The 18,871-nt window shown below is 38.3% G+C and overlaps 1 protein-coding gene across 2 annotated transcripts in view; it reads left to right on the top strand.

Annotated features, from left to right (window-relative positions):
* The window catches only part of ntrk2b (neurotrophic tyrosine kinase, receptor, type 2b), a 25,442-nt gene that overhangs the window by 1,396 nt on the left and 5,175 nt on the right, over positions 1 to 18,871 (top strand). Inside the window, exons 2-16 of one of the 2 annotated variants that reach the window (XM_024299133.2) lie at positions 8,076 to 8,150; positions 8,227 to 8,298; positions 8,385 to 8,453; positions 8,523 to 8,674; positions 8,797 to 8,933; positions 11,381 to 11,513; positions 11,954 to 12,262; positions 12,342 to 12,362; positions 12,464 to 12,469; positions 12,551 to 12,585; positions 12,694 to 12,793; positions 15,157 to 15,345; positions 15,935 to 16,065; positions 16,170 to 16,342; positions 18,573 to 18,813. In XM_024299133.2, the coding sequence (XP_024154901.1) occupies positions 8,076 to 8,150; positions 8,227 to 8,298; positions 8,385 to 8,453; positions 8,523 to 8,674; positions 8,797 to 8,933; positions 11,381 to 11,513; positions 11,954 to 12,262; positions 12,342 to 12,362; positions 12,464 to 12,469; positions 12,551 to 12,585; positions 12,694 to 12,793; positions 15,157 to 15,345; positions 15,935 to 16,065; positions 16,170 to 16,342; positions 18,573 to 18,813 (1,843 nt within the window). Of the gene's footprint in view, positions 1 to 8,075; positions 8,151 to 8,226; positions 8,299 to 8,384; positions 8,454 to 8,522; positions 8,675 to 8,796; positions 8,934 to 11,380; positions 11,514 to 11,953; positions 12,263 to 12,341; positions 12,363 to 12,463; positions 12,470 to 12,550; positions 12,604 to 12,693; positions 12,794 to 15,156; positions 15,346 to 15,934; positions 16,066 to 16,169; positions 16,343 to 18,572; positions 18,814 to 18,871 lie in introns of both variants that reach the window. The other variant, XM_024299132.2, reaches the window with a different exon arrangement.

Below are 18,871 nucleotides of genomic sequence, written 5' to 3'. Positions count from 1 at the left end.
TTGTGTCTGCGTGCGTGTGTGTAGTGTGTGTGGAGATAGTGATTACGCGTGCGCGCAACGATGGCGAGAGTGCGCGTCAGGCTTATTTGGATTAGAGTGCTTTCCTTTTTACAAAACACCTCCAGAGGTGGTGGAGTAAATGTTGAGGCCCAGCGCCGCCTCTCGCCGCCGCCCGAAAAAATTCCCTCAATATTTCAGGACACAGATCCCATCAGTTGTGCACACAGCCGGGCAAGAGGCTACCGACACTTCTGTAACCCTTATCTGCGTCAGCGTGTAGGCCTGTGTGAACGTTACAACCCTGCAACTGCAAGCACCCACAGGAGAATGTGGGGGAGAGGTTTTTCTTTCTTTCTTTTTTTTTTTTCTTTTTTTTTTTTGAGGCAGACAGATTGATGCCATCGTCAGTGTTATTTAACAAGCTTCCTCTGTGAAAGGAGGAATTTCTTCATCTAATTTAATGATTTAAAATGTACTTTTTGATGAGTTTTGTGGACTCAAAAACACAACCAAACCTTACAGAAATGATGCTAAATACTCAAACTTAATGTTCAGTTTGCTTGAAAATTCAAATTTCAAGCATTTCTTTATTCAAATTGTTGTGAATCTGACAAAAAAATGTTTTTTTTAATAAAGATCGGGCTTGTGATGTAGAAAATAAGCTGGGCGGGACACAAGCTCCCTGCTCTGCCCCTTTCCGGCTAGCTGGCATTTAGCTCAAAATGGTAGGGCTGGTTACCTCCAAGCATGCTCGCCATTTTTGTTGCACCAGTAATCTCATGTGAGGGGCTGTAAGATAGCAGAAAAGAGTGTAAACAAAGGGATGATGGGAAGTGGAGACAGGCTAAGCGTTACAGCTCTGGTGACAGACTCCAAACTCGCATAGGTTCACCCATGTCCGGTGAAAATGTGGACCCAACGAATTGGATTCCCAGCGCCACATAGGTCACGTGATCATCTGCAGCGGGATTTCCTCTCACACTTTTAACGTCACGTAAAGACTTCGGTGGTCGCATCAGTGACGTAATGCTAGCAATGTGAGCCCAAAGTTAGGCAATCTTCACATATCCCAAAATACAACCACGCGGTGAGCTAAATGCAAGTTTTTCAGTGAATTCGGCAGGTGGTCGCACAGTGGCGTTTGTAATCGGGAGTCACATTTTTACACACTCTTTAGGTTTTAAGAAAAAGTTATAGTTTTTTGGCAACTGAACATGAAATCTTGAAGATTCCGTTGATGCCTCCCCAACACATTGTGGCAGTTGTATTGAGACCATAGTTTTACTCTGTGACAATGATCTCGCCCACAACTCACAAACTCAGTCTCTTATTAACTTCTGCCGCTCTGCAGAAACTATGTCCTAGAAAACAGCACAAGTTTTTGATTTTGACTAAAAACAGCATCGTCGTAATTAAAAGACCACTTATAACGCTTTTAAAATAGAACAAAAGATCCTCTGAGTGGGACTTTCACCACCTGAAATAAGCTATGTTTGCTTGCAAATGAATTTAGAAGAGAATTAGCGAGAAGCCACACAGAACTGTTGGGAAGACCAAAAAGACGAAGTGAAAAAAGTATTGTTAAAATTTAGAAAAATAACAGTGGAAAGTGCAAAATGATTGAAGCATAAATCACAAAAACTTTGAATAATATTTTTTCCAGATAATCTACCGTGATTATGCGACACACAGAAGACTAGATTTTTAAACTTATCTGGTTTATCCTCCTGGTCATTTCTCGTTTCAGTCAAAAATATTGGCTGTATATGAAAACTGGACCGAGTAACTGTGATGTCACCCGTAGAAAATTACTTGCTTCAGATTTCAATGAAATGAAGTCTCTTTACAGATGTCGCCATGTTGGAACTAGAAATTGTCAACAAGCAAATATTGTTTCAAGTCTATCTGAGTCAACATTTCTATTGAAAACACTCGTGCCAATCATAAGCAAGTGTGTTGAAAGGCCACACCCCCTACCAAATGAAAACGGGCTACACTAATCATACAATATATAATCAAATGTTTCTAATGTTCAACGTGAGACCGCCAACATTGATAGAGGCATCTGATTGCTCAGTTTATAACTGGAATAACTTGGACTACAGATAAAACATTAAAAAAATGAGATTACCAAAAACATTTTTAAAAAGGTAGCAGAGCAAGAACGGTTATTCTGACAAATAGAATGACTGAGTCAATGAGGTTTTTACTATTGTCCAAGTTACGTGAAGAGCGACGCCATATTGGAATGGTATAAAACCAATAAGATATGGTTTAGCAGAACCAGTAAAATGAACATAACCAATTTTGAAAATCATCACGATGATCATCATAGAAATACTGTAATTCCTAGGTAGGGTATACATATTTTTGTAAAAAGTACAACAAATTAACGACATTTCAAACTTTAAAAAAATGAATAGGTAATTATACAGGAAACCCAATGCATACCTGATGCATGTTTGTGATCTCATTTAAATCTATATACAGACTAACATTTACACAAACTGCTAAACACCTCGGTCTGTGTTTATGAACGGATCAATGGGTAGCCGACATCGCCGTAGACCACTAGCGCCTGTTGTATATGAGCCAGTTCACGCCCAGATCAGCGCAATCCGGTCTGATCTGAGGTCTAACACACATACAAATACCGCAGTCATCCTCCATAAAACCAAAAAGATCGTTGGTCCTGCCAGAAAACAAGGAAATAGTATGATGTCTAAAGCTGCCATTGATTTTGAATAGACTACAAGATGAGCCTAAACATTCACTCTTGAGAGTAAACTCACTCAGATCTTGTTGAAATGTTTTCTAGAAGTTCCCTTGCAATAATTTACTAGTGAAAAGTCACATTCTTGTTTTTCCAACTGTTTGTACAATTGTAACACAGCAGTAAACAGGAATCTATACCATTCCAATATGGCGTCCAACTTATCATACGCAACAAGCTAGCATGTCACCTCTATATCTCGTTGGACTGAGTAATTATTTTTCAATAGAAGTCTATGAGATTTTGGCTTTTTGGAGCCAGCTGGTACTTCCTGTTTGGACTTAAGGGGGAGAAGTCACTAGGTCCAGTTCTTGTGTACAGTATATGGTTAAAATCACCTTAAAACAAGCAACTGTTTAAAAGTTTGTTGTTATTCAGATTCATGACAGATTTATGGCCAAAGTTGCTCATTTGCAACATAGCATTCAATTAATTAATCAATCTAATTTAGAGTCGCCTTGAATCAGAAAAAAATGAAGAATATTTTTCTCTATAATTTGAAACAAATTCTGGAACGACAGGGGTCAATTGTTGGTTAAAGTAAACCAAACCAAAATAGGGGTGTAACGATTAATCGATGAATGGATTTCTATTCCTTTGATCCAACCAGATCAATCTGTCTGAGGCAAGTTTTTAATCAAATGGATCAAATTAAATCGACCCTTATCACAAAAAAATCCTTTTAAACTAAAATTGGATTTAGGCACGGTAGGTTTATTTTACTATGACATAAAACGACAAAGTACCATCACAGTGGACAACACACATCATTACAATCAAATGTGTGGAAACACTTTGAAACTTACAGACATCCCCATACAGTGTGGAGAATGTTCTAAAAATGTTCTGTTTGTATTATTTTGATTTTGAAAAACAACAGAACTTAATATAAACTAAAATGTGAATGGATTTGTTATTACTTCACATATTCAATTTATACTTGATTGTCTAACAAGAAATACAAGGAATCTGGAAAACTTCACCTGCTGTGTTCAGTACCAGATATTTATCTCTGACTCAAACTGTTAGAATTTTTGGCTAAAACTGTCCAGGTTCAATTTATTTCAATGAATTGGATCTTTCAAAATGAACCAAAATCGACTATGAATCATAATGTTAACCACAAATGATGATATGAATCAAATTGTTGTTCAAACGAATTGCTAGACCTCTACAAAATAACCTAAAATATGGAACATTTTTTTTACTTGACATGAATGAAGTTTGCTGAGTTGACCTTGAGTCAAAATGACCCTTTAGGACGAAATCTGATTTGTGTAATGAAGACACAAGTGTAAAATAAAATTACATGTATTATTGCTTTTCAATGTTTTAACTTCTCAATTGTCCATACCATCACATTCTAACAGGCGTCTCTTTTAGGACACTCTTACATTGGCTTGTTTGGTTCACATCTTCCTTAGATAGGCAGCTTTGCTCTCATTTGCAAGTGAACTCTGGTACGGTGCAGTGAGAATGCAGGCAGACTAAATAAAGAATGGGCACAAACAAGACAGAAGCACTCAGAAGCATTTTGAGAAAAAATAAATTGTGAAATCTAAAAATTATAGACTATAAAAAGATTTGAAAATTCATCAAGAGGTTAAGTTATTGTACAAGCTAGTTTTCTTCTTTTTTTTTTCTCTCTAGTCAGTGCTAACATATAGCTAGCTGTGTAAGCGACACAAACAAATCACGTCGTAAAACTTTTTGCCAATATGTCAATGAAAATTCCTTACATTAGGCTTGAGCTTGCAGAATAAAGTTCTTATCTAAACCTGGAATGACCTCACCTCTTGACAAACGTCCAAGAGTCAAGGGTTTGTGGGAAGTTCGGCTTAGTTCCACATCAGGAGGCGGGCACTAAACTCTCTATGGGAGTCAACAGACACTTCAGATCTCTCTTTGCTTTGGCTTCTCCGTGCTGATCTCTCCTTAAACTCTACTATATTTTTTTATTTGATACAATCCTTAATTTACTTCTTGTACCAGAAATGTTGAAGTATTCATTTTTTTTAAATAAACTTGTTTTTCTTACGGCTGCTACAGTCAGGGATCTCCTCAGCAACTCATCAGTTATTTTTGTGATTCACATATTTGATCTGGCTTCAGTTTTACATCACTTCCTCACACAACCCTCTGCATTTACTCAGACATTACCCAGACATCCATTCATTTATCCAGACGGTCACTGGCACATGAAAGCACTGGATTGTACCCCTTTGTAGGTGCATTTCATTTTTTTTTTTTTTTTTTTCTTTAAAGATAATCCTTTTCTCATTACCTGCTAAACTGAAATCAGCAGGAATAAGTAAAGCACCTTTAGATGTAGGACTTGGGGTCAAAAGAGAACAACATAACCCAACTTTTATCTTACTAGAAGTGCAAACAAAGAATCCAAAAACTTTATTCTGGAGTATTATTCATAAATGTGCGCAGAAATTGCTTTATTTTATATTTATGGGATACGTTTATTGTCTTAAAATGATCAAATTTGTCCTCATGCACTGAGTCGATAATCTATGAAGACACGCAAAGGATGAAAATGGTTCCACAAATTTTGTTCCAATAGGAGAAGTTTTAATTCACTAAAGTCAGGTTTCACAAAGGAGGAATTTCCCATTGACTCCCATGTTAAAAACATACCAACATTTCACCAAAAAACCCTCTTCTACAACTTGGTGGCAAAAACTTTTTTGATGATTACTGGGAATTTTCTTATTCTTGTTATTTTGCTTTTTTGAAAAACAGTTTTACGAAAAATTATTTTACTAGAGCTTAAATTTCAGCATATTTAAGGGGTGTGTCCTTGATTGGCAGGTGGATGAACCAATGGGTGGACTCAACACGACTTTGTTGCACCGAATGAGCCATGTGACAAAGTGACATGGCAGAATAACATTGATTGGTTATCGAAGTATACTCCGCCCAATTTACTACACCAAATATTTTGTGAAAAATTGCAAAATGAAGTGAGAGTTTTTCCATACACCTGTTAATAAAAAAAACCCTCACCTTTAATTATGCAGATATTGGAGCACGAAAACCATCAATATCTGAGATTTGAGAAAAATTCTAGTTACTAGAAAGTGAAACAATAATTTTCAAATCATAAATTTTCCGTGTTTTCCGCACTATATGATTATAGGGCACACTGTCAATTTTGAAATGATTACATATACAAGGTGCCCCGAACAGTAAGACGCATTAAGCAAAGATTCCAAAGTTAGTCTGTCAGTGAGTCAGTTTTTATCAATTGTGTTCACAGTAACTCTAGAACTTGTTTTTGACATGCTACATGTTAGCCATGATTGAGGCGTTAGCCATGTTAGCGTATTTACAATACCTGTTACTCCCAACCTTGCTTGCATGTAAAAAAACAGGTTGATACTAATAAAACTAACATTACTGTGACTACACGATCTCCCAAACTTGTTAGCAACAAGTAAAAAAAACACAGTATGACACTGCTAAACGTTAGCTGCGTTAGCATATTCATAATCCTTGTAATTCCCATCCTAGTTTGCAACTTGTTTAAAAAAAAACAGACTGATAATTCTAAAACAAACGCTACTATGATGAGGCAAACTCCAAACCTTGTTAGTAACGTACAAGCAAAAAAAAAAACAGTTTGGCGCCGCTACATGTTAGCCACGTTAGTAGATTCCCAATAACACCCAACCAAAGATTTTGACAAAATTGCTTCAACATCAGTAAGCACAACCAGAATTAAACCATATATGAGGCCCTTCTTGAAAAAAAAAGGCATTTTAAGTGTGCTGCATGGTGTGGAAAACTATACTTTCAGTTTAAAGTTGGACTACTGGTTGCTCCCAATTGAAACCAGCCTTCAGTGGTTGTTTGAGGAACTGCGACAGTTGGGACTATGGGTTGGATTCATTTTCAGAAATGTAATGTGGAGGCCTGCATAAAAAAATTCACCTTCAAAATTCACTGAATCCCTGTCAGGGGTTGCTGGAGCCAACACCATAACACCAGTCTGTTACAGGGCCACACACAAATATGCACATCTAGAGACAATTTAGAGCCACCAATCAGCCCATAAAGCATGTTTTTGGTTTTAGGGAGTTCCAGGAGAAAACCCATACAAACTCCCCTCTGAAAAGTTCTGTCTGAGACTCGAACCAGGGTCTTTATGCGCTAGCGCTAACTACAACGTCACTGTGCAGCCCTGCATACTTGTAAAAACTTGTAAAGCATAGCAGGCTAGTTAACGTACACATTACATTGTGTAAACATGCTTAATTTTTAAGGTTTGTATAATAAATTCCAAGAGATTAGAAAAATTATATAACTTATATAGTTTTACTTTCAATATACTTTGCTGTGAATTATATTTTTAGGAAAACACACTTTTTAAGATTACCAAAAAAATAATGTATGGTAAAATCATTGACATATACAGAGATGGACAAAGTACCTGTGATGTCACACATAGAAAACACTTTACCTCTGGTTCAAATGAAATAAAGCCAATTCACTCGCTATTTTTCTATTGTACCATGTCGCCATTTTGGAACCAGATTACATTAGTCAAAATTTCTATGGCAACCGCTCTCACTAATCAGGGGTGAGCTTGTTGGAAAGCCACACCCCTTTCCCTGAAAGCTGGCTTAGGAGAAGCTGTGGGGGCCAGTGGGCACCACATGCTCTTACTGAGGCGTCTGATTGGTCAGTTTATATCTTGAAAAATTTGCAATAAAGAAAGTATATATTGAAAAAAATTTAGGGTCAGCAAGAACATGTAAAAAATAGGAAGCAGAGGAAGAATGGGTATTCTGACAAATTTAGTGACTGACTAATAGCTGGTTATTTCTCAATTTTGACTTTCTGGGACCGGTGGGTACTTCCTGTTTGGAACGTCGGGGGGAGGATGTAATATGTCCAGTTCAAATAGACTGTCAATGGGTGAAATTTAACATTTTTTTTACTGAAAGACATAGATTCTGAGTGAATTTGTAAAACTTCATTGTGTTTATAAACCAATGAATGTGACCTGACATCACCCCTCAAATATTGTGTTAAAAGGCGTATACTAGTATAACGCTTTACTACCCTCTTAGAAGGCCCAAAGCGCTCTCATTCACACACATTCACACACTGATGGTGTCTCCTCTGCCGAACACTGGCACCAACCTATAACCATCAAGGACAATGTGGGGTTCAGTGTTTTGCTCAAGAGCGGGAACCAAACCTGCGATCTTCCAATCAGAGGTTGCCCCACATGTGTAATCGGGAAACCCCAGTGTAATTTTTAAAATATTTTCCTTTCCTTTGACAGACACATCGCCAATCAGAACAGACTGTTTGACCTCAGCGACAGCAGTCTGAGACACTACATCAACCTCAGAAATCTGTGAGTATTTTTCACAATTTTTCTGTGTTTTTTTCCCCTTTAAATCACAGTAGTTGTTTTGTTTCTCCTCCATCAGAACGGTAACTAGGACAAGATTGACATCCATATCTTCAGACGCATTTTTTAACAACACAAGGCTTCAATATGTGTAAGTGGCATCTCAGAATCTCTGTTATTTCAACCCACAGCCATTGCCTCCTTGGGGTTTCTCATACTTTTTGTCCCTTCTTTCAGAAATTTAAGAGACAACAATCTGTCAACGCTCTCATGGAGAACGTTTCAGAACTTTAACATTACATTTCCGTAAGTGTCCTTACATTACTTTTGTGTTACGGCTGCAGTCTGTTGTCTGATGGGTTGTTTCACTCCAAGGCTTCTTCTGTCTGGAAATCCCCTGGATTGTGTTTGTGAGAATTTGTGGATCAAACTGAAGCTCCAAGAAGAAGCCGACAGCCCAGATCTGACATGCACTGATGACAGAGGAGTGACGAGGGACTTTGCCACCCTCACTCCTCCAGACTGCGGTAATGTTGAGCCGCTTTTCACAGGGGTCTCCCATACTGGGTGACCGGAGGACATAAATCAGAAGTAGAAAACATATTTCCTTTACAAATACATGCTCAGTTTTGCTGTTTTCATGTTACAGTGGTTCCCACAGTAGAAGTCACCCCCAAAAATGTGACAGAGATGGAAGGGGGGAATGTCAAGGCGGTGTGCAGCGCCTCAGGCTCTCCTGCTCCTGTGATCCTGTGGAATCTGGATATGCTCTCAACCCACTATGAGGTGAGAGGATTCATCCTGATGGTTTCTTTCAGTTTTAGATTAGGAAAACCATAAAGTCCAAATGGAAAGTCTTTTATTTAAAGACCCACTCTGATGAAAATTGTGTTTTTTGTGTTTGGTGTGGCTCAAAACTGTTTGATAAGAAAACTTAGGATAAGACAACTCTAACTGTTAACTCAGAAAATCAAACAGCTGGAATAAATGAAACACAGCACATTCCCTTGAAGAAACGTTGAGACAAAAATGTTTCTAGAAGTTAGTGAGGTGGAACCAACAGTGAAGTCTATTTGTTTTATTTGGCAGGTGCAAAAGCTCCTCCCTAAATCCTACGTAGACCAAATAACCAGATTCTGAACCGCCTGAAAACTTGCAAGTGAACTCTGGTGCAGTTCAGTGGCAATGAGAAAGCATCAATGCAGTAGACCACTAATTAGAAGTAAAGAAAACGTAGAAAAGCGTTCATACCGCCCTCGCCAACGTGGGTTCAAGCGGCCATATCTGATCAAAAATCTATGTAAATGCGTGTTGTGGGCTACCACTTTTTAAAACTCTTACGTTTCTAATGACTGTTTTTGGACCCTACATAAATGAAATATGTGGCTATTGAAAATGAAACCAATCAATCTTTGACCGATGGCTGGATGGCGTCCCTTTTCATTCATGGACGTGCCATAAGTTGGAAAATTGATCATGGAAGAGAAATTAATAAACGCGGTTTGTGCCCAGACAGAATTATATGGCACCAATACTTTCATGCATCAGAGAAAGATAAAGCCTGGAGAAAGATTTAATAGATTTGCACCACTTTGACATTTCGCACCAAACCTTTTCCAACTGTTGGTGCTGGACATCCGCCCGCTAGTAAACAGCAGAAGCACAAGAAGAAGAAGAAGAAGCCCCTCCCTGCTTGTCTAGTGGGAACACTACGGGCTACATTTGTGATCAAAAACGTGCTAAATACAAAATATTGATATGGCGAACTATCGTGATATTTCATCTCACAAACAATTCCCAGTTCCCTCGTTCCCTTAATCAGTTTTTGAAATAATATCACAGAAGTCCACCAGGGGGGCGTTTACCACGAGCATCACAGTGAAGTGTAGGGATATTTTAGCAGTACACAGGTGGAGCACGTGACTAAAGTGTTGATTATCAAAGGTAAGTGCAGGAAATAAAAATAAAAATAAAAAAAGGAGAATATGAATACGGCTACCAGCACTGTCAAAAACAATGATCATATAACGGGCTGAACGTTCATACTGTGTCTCAATAACAATAAAATAACTGACGTAAAATCTCAAATTAATCAAAATACAATATTTTTTATTTTTATTACCACTGTTATTGTTCTTAGAAGTGAAAGGCTATTTGATTTGATTATTTTATTGTGTTTGTTATTGTTACAAAGATACATTTATTGATAATTTTATTTTAGTGTTACACAGAACATTAAAGTAATATATTGTGTTTTAAATAGATTTTTAGAAAAAGGTTTCTCGAAAAATAAATATTTGTTTACAAAATAGTAATAAATCTTAAAATATCAAGGTAATATATTGATTATTGCGATGTTTCCCCTTATTGTGATATTATGGTGAAACACATCGTATCGTGAGTTACAGAGATTCCCCACTCTAGTGCTAGATGATGTGTATTCTTGAACATGTGTCACACTGTCCTGGTCTGATCTAATGCCTTGTTTCTACTGAGCGGTCCGTGCTGGACCGGTCCACTCCTGGCGGGTTTGGAATGATTTGGGCAATTCAAGAGAGCGCTTCCATAGAGGCGCATGCAGGGTGTAGACAGATGACATAGCTGTTTTAGTGTTTTTGGTAAAAGAATCGGATTGTATCGTGTCGCCTTTATGTATCGATTTGTGGACCATGTTATCGATATGTGAATCGAATCGTGTGAGAGAGAAAGATACACACCCCTACTTTCCGCCAATCAATTGATTTTCTCGTGTGACGACAGTAGCTCCGCCCTAAATTTGTCTGTTCCTTTTCTCTATGGACCCACAAGCAACAAGGGAACAAAAATCATATGAATTGGTCCATTTCTATAATGGAAACGCTCAAAATAGTGTACCAGTACCAGTGGAAATGGGGCATTTTGGGTAGAATAAGCCAAGATCTTAGCAAAAATCGGAAAAAATGTGAATCAAAAAAAAGAAAGGAAGAAAGCAGCTTTTATGTATTGTTAGACAGACTAAAAGGACAAGTCAGTTTTCTTCCTCCAGCTTTTTTTACTTCCTGAAACACAAAGCTAAAGTGTGAAAAATGTTGGGTCTCTTCACCCAATCAGAGACTGCAGGACAATCTGGAGTAAAAGCCTCTAAGGTTTTGCTTTTAATTCAAATGTTTCTAAATGCAGAGCCACAAAGCCCTTCACAGGCTGTTTCCAGAGCGGTTCTACTCTTGTTACAAACACGGGCCTCTCTTCTGCAGATTGACCCTTCGGACACAGAGAGCATCCTGACGCTGACAGGCCTGTCGTCAGATGATAATGGAAGGAAGATCGTCTGCAGCGTGGAGAACATGGTCGGCCAGTCGGAGGCCACGTTAGAGCTCAACATTCTCTGTAAGGGCCGCACGCAGGCATACGTCTTCAGAAATTATGCGTACAGTTTCAATTTACCTAATTTCCGCTGTGATGAGGTTTTAAATGCCGTTTTTTCTGACCATGTTTTTCCTGTGGAAGCAGAAGGCTCCTCAGTTTGTTATCGTTAGTGTCTCTTTGCAAATCTTATTGACTCTCCACGCTTCCTGTCCATAACTCTTCCTCTTGTAAGGCTCCTCTTGGGTTACCAAACACATCTTGCTTGACAAATGCCAACCTTCACTTCATTCTCCTCCTCCACGTTTTTCCTGCCGTCTCACTTTAATGGTTCATTCTATCATCTCGTCTGCGTATCTGTGCTCAGAGTCCGTGGCTCTTGCTTGTCCGGCTGCCTTTCTCCTGGTGTGTTTACTTCCTATCACCCCGTGATTACTCTTCCTCTACTGTTGCCTTCGTGTCAGTTCCCCCCGCAATCCTGCAACTGCTGCCTCCAGAGCGGAACCACCACTGGTGCATCCCGTTCACGGTGACCGGGAACCCCAAGCCCGAGCTGCGCTGGTATCACAACAACACCACTCTGGAGGAGCAGGACTTCATCCGCACCATCATCCACGAGTACACCGAGAACGAGGACCACGGGTGTCTGCAGCTGGTCAACCCCACCCACATCCACAACGGCAAGTACAGGCTGGTGGTCAAGAACGAGTTCGGTCAGGATGAGAAGACGGTTTCAGCGCAGTTCATCGATCCACCGTACTTCAACACCACAGGTCAGCTCACAGTCCCACCACATCAGTCCAAATTCTGAAAAGTCACAGCACTAATGGAAAAATGTGTTTGTTTTTACAGAACCAGAATTTGGCTACAGCTGTAAGTGTTACATCATCTTCATCAATTTACCCGATCATCAGATTGTGGGTAAGCTAACTCCTTTCCTTTCTCTTTTGGCTTCTTCTGCACCTCATACTCAGACCCTGGTATGTGTCCAAACCCACACAAAGCTTATCATGACACAAACCCAAAGTTCAAACTCGTTTCTCTTAATTTTTTTCTTTCAGATCCCTCACTTCCCCCTCTGGATGACAGTGTTGCAGTAAGTGATCCCAATCTGGTAAATACTAAAGCGCTTTTTACACATTTTAAATAGAAATTTTTTTGGTTTCACTATATTTACCTTTTTTTTTTACTTTCTAAACCCCAGGTGTATGTGGTTGTGGGGATTGCCGGCGTTGCCCTGACCGGCTGCGTTCTGATGGTGATCATCCTGAAGTACGGAAGAAACTCCAAGTTTGGAATCAAAGGTAAAGCTGCTCTCTTAAACGGAAAATAATATTTTTAGGGACATAAAATTAGACTGCATGGTGGTGTAGTGTTCAGCACTCTCACCAAAGGACAAGAAGACACTGGTTTGAAACCCACCTGAGAGCTTTCTGTTTGTGTTCGCAAGTGTGGGTTTTTTCCAAGCACTCTAAATCAGGGGACCCCAAACTACGGCCCGCGGGCCGAATCCGGCCCTCCTCCACATTTGGCTGGCCCTCCAAACTTTTTTTTGGCTAAATTAGACATTTTTCCAGTTTTGAGGCTAATTTGTCTTTTAGTTAATATTTCAGCTACACACTAGCTGTTTTGGCTAAATTAGGCTTTTTTCTGTTTCTTTAGGGTAATTTGAAGTATAGCTAATTTTTCAGCTACTTTGGCACATCGCTAATATTTTAGCTAGTTAGCAGCTTCAGCGTTTTCAGCTATCAACTTCAGCATTTTCAGCTATCAGCTTCAGTGTTTTCAGCTATCAACTTCAGAGTTTTTAGCTATCAGCTTCAGCATTTTCAGCTATCAGCTTCAGTGTTTTCAGCTATCAACTTCAGAGTTTTTCAGCTATCAGCTTCAGCATTTTCAGCTATCAGCTTCAGTGTTTTCAGCTATCAACTTCAGAGTTTTTTAGCTATCAGCTTCAGCGTTTTTTCAGCTATCAAGTTCAGGGTTTTTTAGCTAGTTACTTCAGCATTTTCAGCTATCAGCTTCAGTGTTTTCAGCTATCAACTTCAGAGTTTTTCAGCTATCAGCTTCAGCATTTTCAGCTATTAGCTTCTGTGTTTTCAGCCATCAACTTCAGTGTTTTCAGCTATCAGCTTCAGCGTTTTCAGCTATCAACTTCAGGGTTTTTTAGCTATCAACTTCAGCATTTTCAGCTATTAGCTTCAGTATTTTCAGCCATCAACTTCAGTGTTTTCAGCTATCAACTTCAGGGTTTTTTAGCTATCAACTTCAGCATTTTCAGCTATCAGCTTCAGCATTTTCAGCTATCAATTTAAGCATCTTCAGCTATTAATCTATCGGAGGTAATTCTATATATCTAGTTTTTTTAAATGTTTTAGCATTATTTTTTCTGTGAAGATTACAGAAATGAATAATTGAAAATTTGGCTATGTATGGCTACCTGGAAAACTATAAATCTTTACGTTTAGGCTATGATTGTTACACTTTTTCTGTTAGCCTACAAACCGACCCGACAGTTAAAGAAAACAAATATGTGGCTCTCACAAGAAAAAGTTTGGGGACCCCTGCTCTAAATGACTCCTTAGGTGTGAATGTGAGAGTGTAGCCCTGTGATGGATTGGTAACCTGTCCAGGGAGTACCCCACCTTCGCCCATAAATATCTGGGATAGGCTCCAGCAACCCCGTGACCACAATTAAACTGGTTTAGAAGATTTATTGATAGCTGGGAAAAAATATGACAATACTTTCCTGAAAAAAAAGAGTAAAAGTTTGAAGGAACTTGTTTGTTGTTCCTGTTTTACAAGCCTTGAAAACAATTAAAATGAATTGAAACTATTTGAGCTGCATTGCTTGACTTTCCAGAGTAATAAAATACAATTTTCTCAATTTATGAAATAAATAAGACATCAAGACTGAATGGGGGGATCCTGATAAATTTTAGTCAGAGGGACTTTCAGACAAGGCTGTTGAGTCCAACTTTGTAAAATGCTACTTAAAATCTGGAGATGACAGCATGAGATGGTCCACCTGATACTTGCAAGTAAATGGGATTCAGTGAAGTCGGAATGTGCGCAATGAGACGTTCAGCAAGGATATCAAGTGAATAAACACAAAATTAAATAGCTCAAGGCAATAAACTAAACATGATTTAGTGATAGCTCACATTCATATTTTCAGAAGTGTAGCAGAAGTTAGACATGATTAGCTGTTTTTCTTAACCGCATTGCCGTCAAAGTTCATTTCAGAAAGTATTGCCCCCCTTAAACAAGCTATTCTTTTTTAGTTATTTTCATCCATCCATCTATTTATTTATTGATTCATTTTTTTCAAACCCGACTTAATGCCTTTTGGGGTCCCAGGCGTTGCTGGAGCCTATCCCAGTCACTACTGGGCAAAGGTTGGGTACAACTTGAATTATTTCTCAATCTGTCATACACAACCACACACACTCACTATCACACCGTTGTATAACCTCTGCACTGAAATGGGCCTGTAATCTTAATAATAAATAAAGTGTTTTTTTATTTATTTATTTTTTTCTTGACATTTTTGATTCTACTTCTGTTAAGAGTTTAAACCGTTTAAACCTCTGTTGTTTCTTCACCTGGCTCTGCTGCTCATCTTTGCTTCCTGACCGTCGTCTCCTTCTCTTCCGCCGCTCCTCAGGCTCCTCCTCGGTCATCAGTAACGACGATGACTCCGCCAGCCCTCTTCATCACGTCTCCAATGGCAACAACACCCCGTCCTCCTCAGAGATGGGTCCAGACGCAGTGATCATTGGGATGACAAAGATTCCTGTCATTGAGAACCCGCAGTACTTCCGTAACTCCGGCAGCATGCTGAAATCTGACACATGTGAGTTACCGTCCTGCTCAGCAGAGCCCGTGTAACCCGGGCCCTTTTCAGATAAGTCAGGGATCACGGCTCGGCGCCGCTTTTAGACCCTGTGACTTCTGTTGCAGAGACATTTTCAGGAGGGACAACTCGAAACTAGTTTTTCAACTTCGATTAGCTTCAATTTGCAATAATGAACCATTTTCATAACTGTATTAGATCATTGTTTGTCATTTTTTGGTGAAATATTTCTTATTTTTCCATTTTAATGCGAAAATATAAAATAGTTCTTGGAAGATTTTTTTTTTATGTTTTGTTTTGTTATAAAGTTTAAAATTATTGACTTTCAGATATTTATTAGGACCACATAGTGTCCCAGAATACAGAATACTTTGGTACTTCAGTTAAATATTTTACTTTGAAGCTTTTTGAAAACTACATTTTTTTTGTAACCTAATAGAAAAAAACCATCAATTTCTTTTGTTAAAATGCTAGAAAATGAGTGTAAGTGTTTTAGATCTAACATAAACTGTTAAAGACATTAAACATGGATTCTACGGTAAATTGAAGATAGAAAAATGACCTTGTGAGTGATTCGGCTGCTCCACAGTTGTCAAGCACATCAAGAGACACAACATTGTGCTGAAACGGGAGCTGGGTGAAGGAGCCTTTGGGAAGGTCTTCCTCGCTGAGTGCTACAACCTCGTCCCACACCAGGAGAAGATCCACGTCGCGGTCAAGGTCACTGAGCCATTTGCAGACATGAGAAGTCTATTGATTGGACGTATATTCTTACAGATAATGGAGCCCGTGTCCCTTTGCTTTATGTCTTTGCGTCGGAACAGACTCTGAAGGAGGCCAGCGAGAGCGGCCGAGCCGACTTCTACAGAGAAGCTGAGCTGCTCACCAACCTGCAGCACGAGCACATCGTCACTTTCTACGGCGTGTGCGTGGAGAGCGACCCCCTCATCATGGTCTTTGAATACATGAAGCATGGGGACCTGAACAAGTTTCTCAGGTGGGATCATCATGACATTGGATTGATTGGAAGATCTGTTTCCTGTTGGTTTATTATTAGGCCTTTTAGAATGATTAGAGCACATGTGTCAAAGTCAAGGCCGGAGTAAAATATTGAGAGTTATTTAAGGTTTAAGTTGATTTATTCCGGAATAATATTCCTGCCTTTATATTATTCATAATTATGTTAAAAAGTTACGATTTAAAATTTTTAAAAATTGGAATTCTGCTAGGTTTTTGGACTATTTTGGTATTTACAAACATTTTTTTTGGGCTGTTTTTGGAGTTGAGCTAATATTTCAGCTACATGCTAGCTGTTTTGGCTGATTTAGGCTTTTTAAAAAAAATGTTTTTAGTCTATTTTGAAGTTTAACTATTTTTTTCAGCTACATGCTAGCTGTTTTGGCTGTTGTTGTTGTTGTTTTTTGGCTAATTTGGTATTTCACTAATATATTAGCTGGCTATCAACTTCAGCATTTTCAGCAATCAATTTTAGCATCTTTAGCTATCAGCATTAGCATCTTCAGCTGCCAAATTCAGCTAACAGCATTCTCACTAGCATTATCACAGGTAGTGCTACATTTCTAGTTCATATTATGTTAAAAAAAATTATGGTTTTAACGTTTTAAAAATGTAGTTTTAGAGTGTTTAATAAATGTTTATCCTGTTCGGCCCGCGACATAAGGTGTGTTTTGGATTTTGGCCCTTGTGCGATTGAGTTTGACACGTATGGTAAATAATTCCTTCTATGGTGCAATGATGAACTCCCCTTACAAAAAATAAGTATAATCAAGTTATTTTTTTAGGCATACTTTTTTAAAAGTAAAATTAAGTACTTATAGATAAATGTAACAAGTTTATGTTAAGTAAACTTGGATTATACTACAAGTTTACATATTTACTCTATATTTGTCACGTAAACATTTTCTTATACAGCAAAAAAAGGGAAGCTGATGGGATATTTCCAGTATATTGAAAATGTATTTTTATGCTCTAATCTAATCTAAAGTTTATTACTTCTAAATTTAAAGCAAACTTTAAAAGCTACATTAGATATACTTCAAAGTGTACTTTCATAAACTTAGAGTAAAGTTTATTGCCTGTAAACTAATAGTATACCAGAAAGGTTACTTTAAGCATACTTTTTATAAACTACAAGTGGGCCAATTCAATCCCAAAAATTATGCTTGTTAGTAAACTGCCAGTATATTTTACTCATACTTTTCTGTATATTTTCAAAAATATACTTTAAGTATGCTTATTTTAATTATCTCAGTTGTTTCATTTATTTTTACTCCTGTTATTTGGGCACTAATAAAACTAAATGTCAATGTTTCTACTTCCTTTTAATCAACATTAGTACTGTGCTAACACGTGTAAAAATATATTTCTCATTTATTGGGAAATTTTGGAGATTTTGTGTTTTTTCTTAAACAAGTAGATTTCTGTTTTTAGACATAACAGATGATTGTGTCCAGCTCGGTTAGTCCTGCGACTCTACAATGGGACTCAGGTTCCAATCTTAAGCCAGTAAAGCAAGGGGAAAACCAATGACTGTATATGAGAACTGGACTGAGAGACCGACTTCCACCAATCCCAACATACTGACGTTGTTTGGTCATCTGCATCGTGAAAAATTAATTTGACTCCATCTCCTTCAAGCCGGAAGTCACATATTTTCCATGGATGATGTCACACTCTCTCTATCCAGTTCTCCTATACACTCAGGGAGGAAAAAAAAAACCCTAGACTTCAGTATTGAAGCACAGTTTAAAAGGTGAACGACTGAAGCCTTATTGGTAATTCAATTTTTAACCATATTGAACCCTTTAACATCAAAACTTTAACTCCAGTGATGACATTCTTTTGACTATCGTAACTTTACGCCAGCGGTGTCGAACATACGGCACACAAGATGTCTTGATCTGGCCCAGTCATGAAGAGAAAAAAATATAGGAATGTTGAAAAAAAAAGGCAAGTTTCTAGCCCGTTCCTGTGGCGAGTTATGGCTCTTTAACCCTAGATCACTTTCACTATAAAAAGTTACACCTTCACTTTTGCCGAGTACTTTTTACCCGATATAAAATACTCAATAAAAAGTAAAATTTCTTAGACGAAACTCTTTCTAAATAAAGTGACAGTATCTCACATTGAAGTTAAAAAAACAAAAATAATTCCACAATAATCCGTTGCTGATTATGCTGTAAAGTACTTGACACTCTCTGCTGCAGGTCCCATGGTCCCGATGCTGTTCTCATGGCAGACGGTCAGCACAGTATCTTGGTGGAGCTCACTCAGTCCCAGATGCTGCACATTGCCCAACAGATTGCTGCTGGCATGGTCTACCTGGCCTCCCAGCACTTTGTCCACAGAGACCTGGCGACGAGAAACTGCCTGGTGGGAGAAAACCTGCTGGTCAAAATCGGAGACTTTGGCATGTCCAGAGACGTTTACAGCACAGACTACTATAAAGTAAGTATTCGCCAGGTATTTTCTGTTTTTTTTTTTTTTTTTTTTTTTTTTTTTTAAA

Source organism: Oryzias melastigma, linkage group LG12, assembly GCF_002922805.2.
Source record: "Oryzias melastigma strain HK-1 linkage group LG12, ASM292280v2, whole genome shotgun sequence".
Classification (NCBI taxonomy): Eukaryota; Metazoa; Chordata; class Actinopteri; order Beloniformes; family Adrianichthyidae; genus Oryzias; species Oryzias melastigma.
This window is presented reverse-complemented; position numbering and strand designations above follow the sequence as displayed.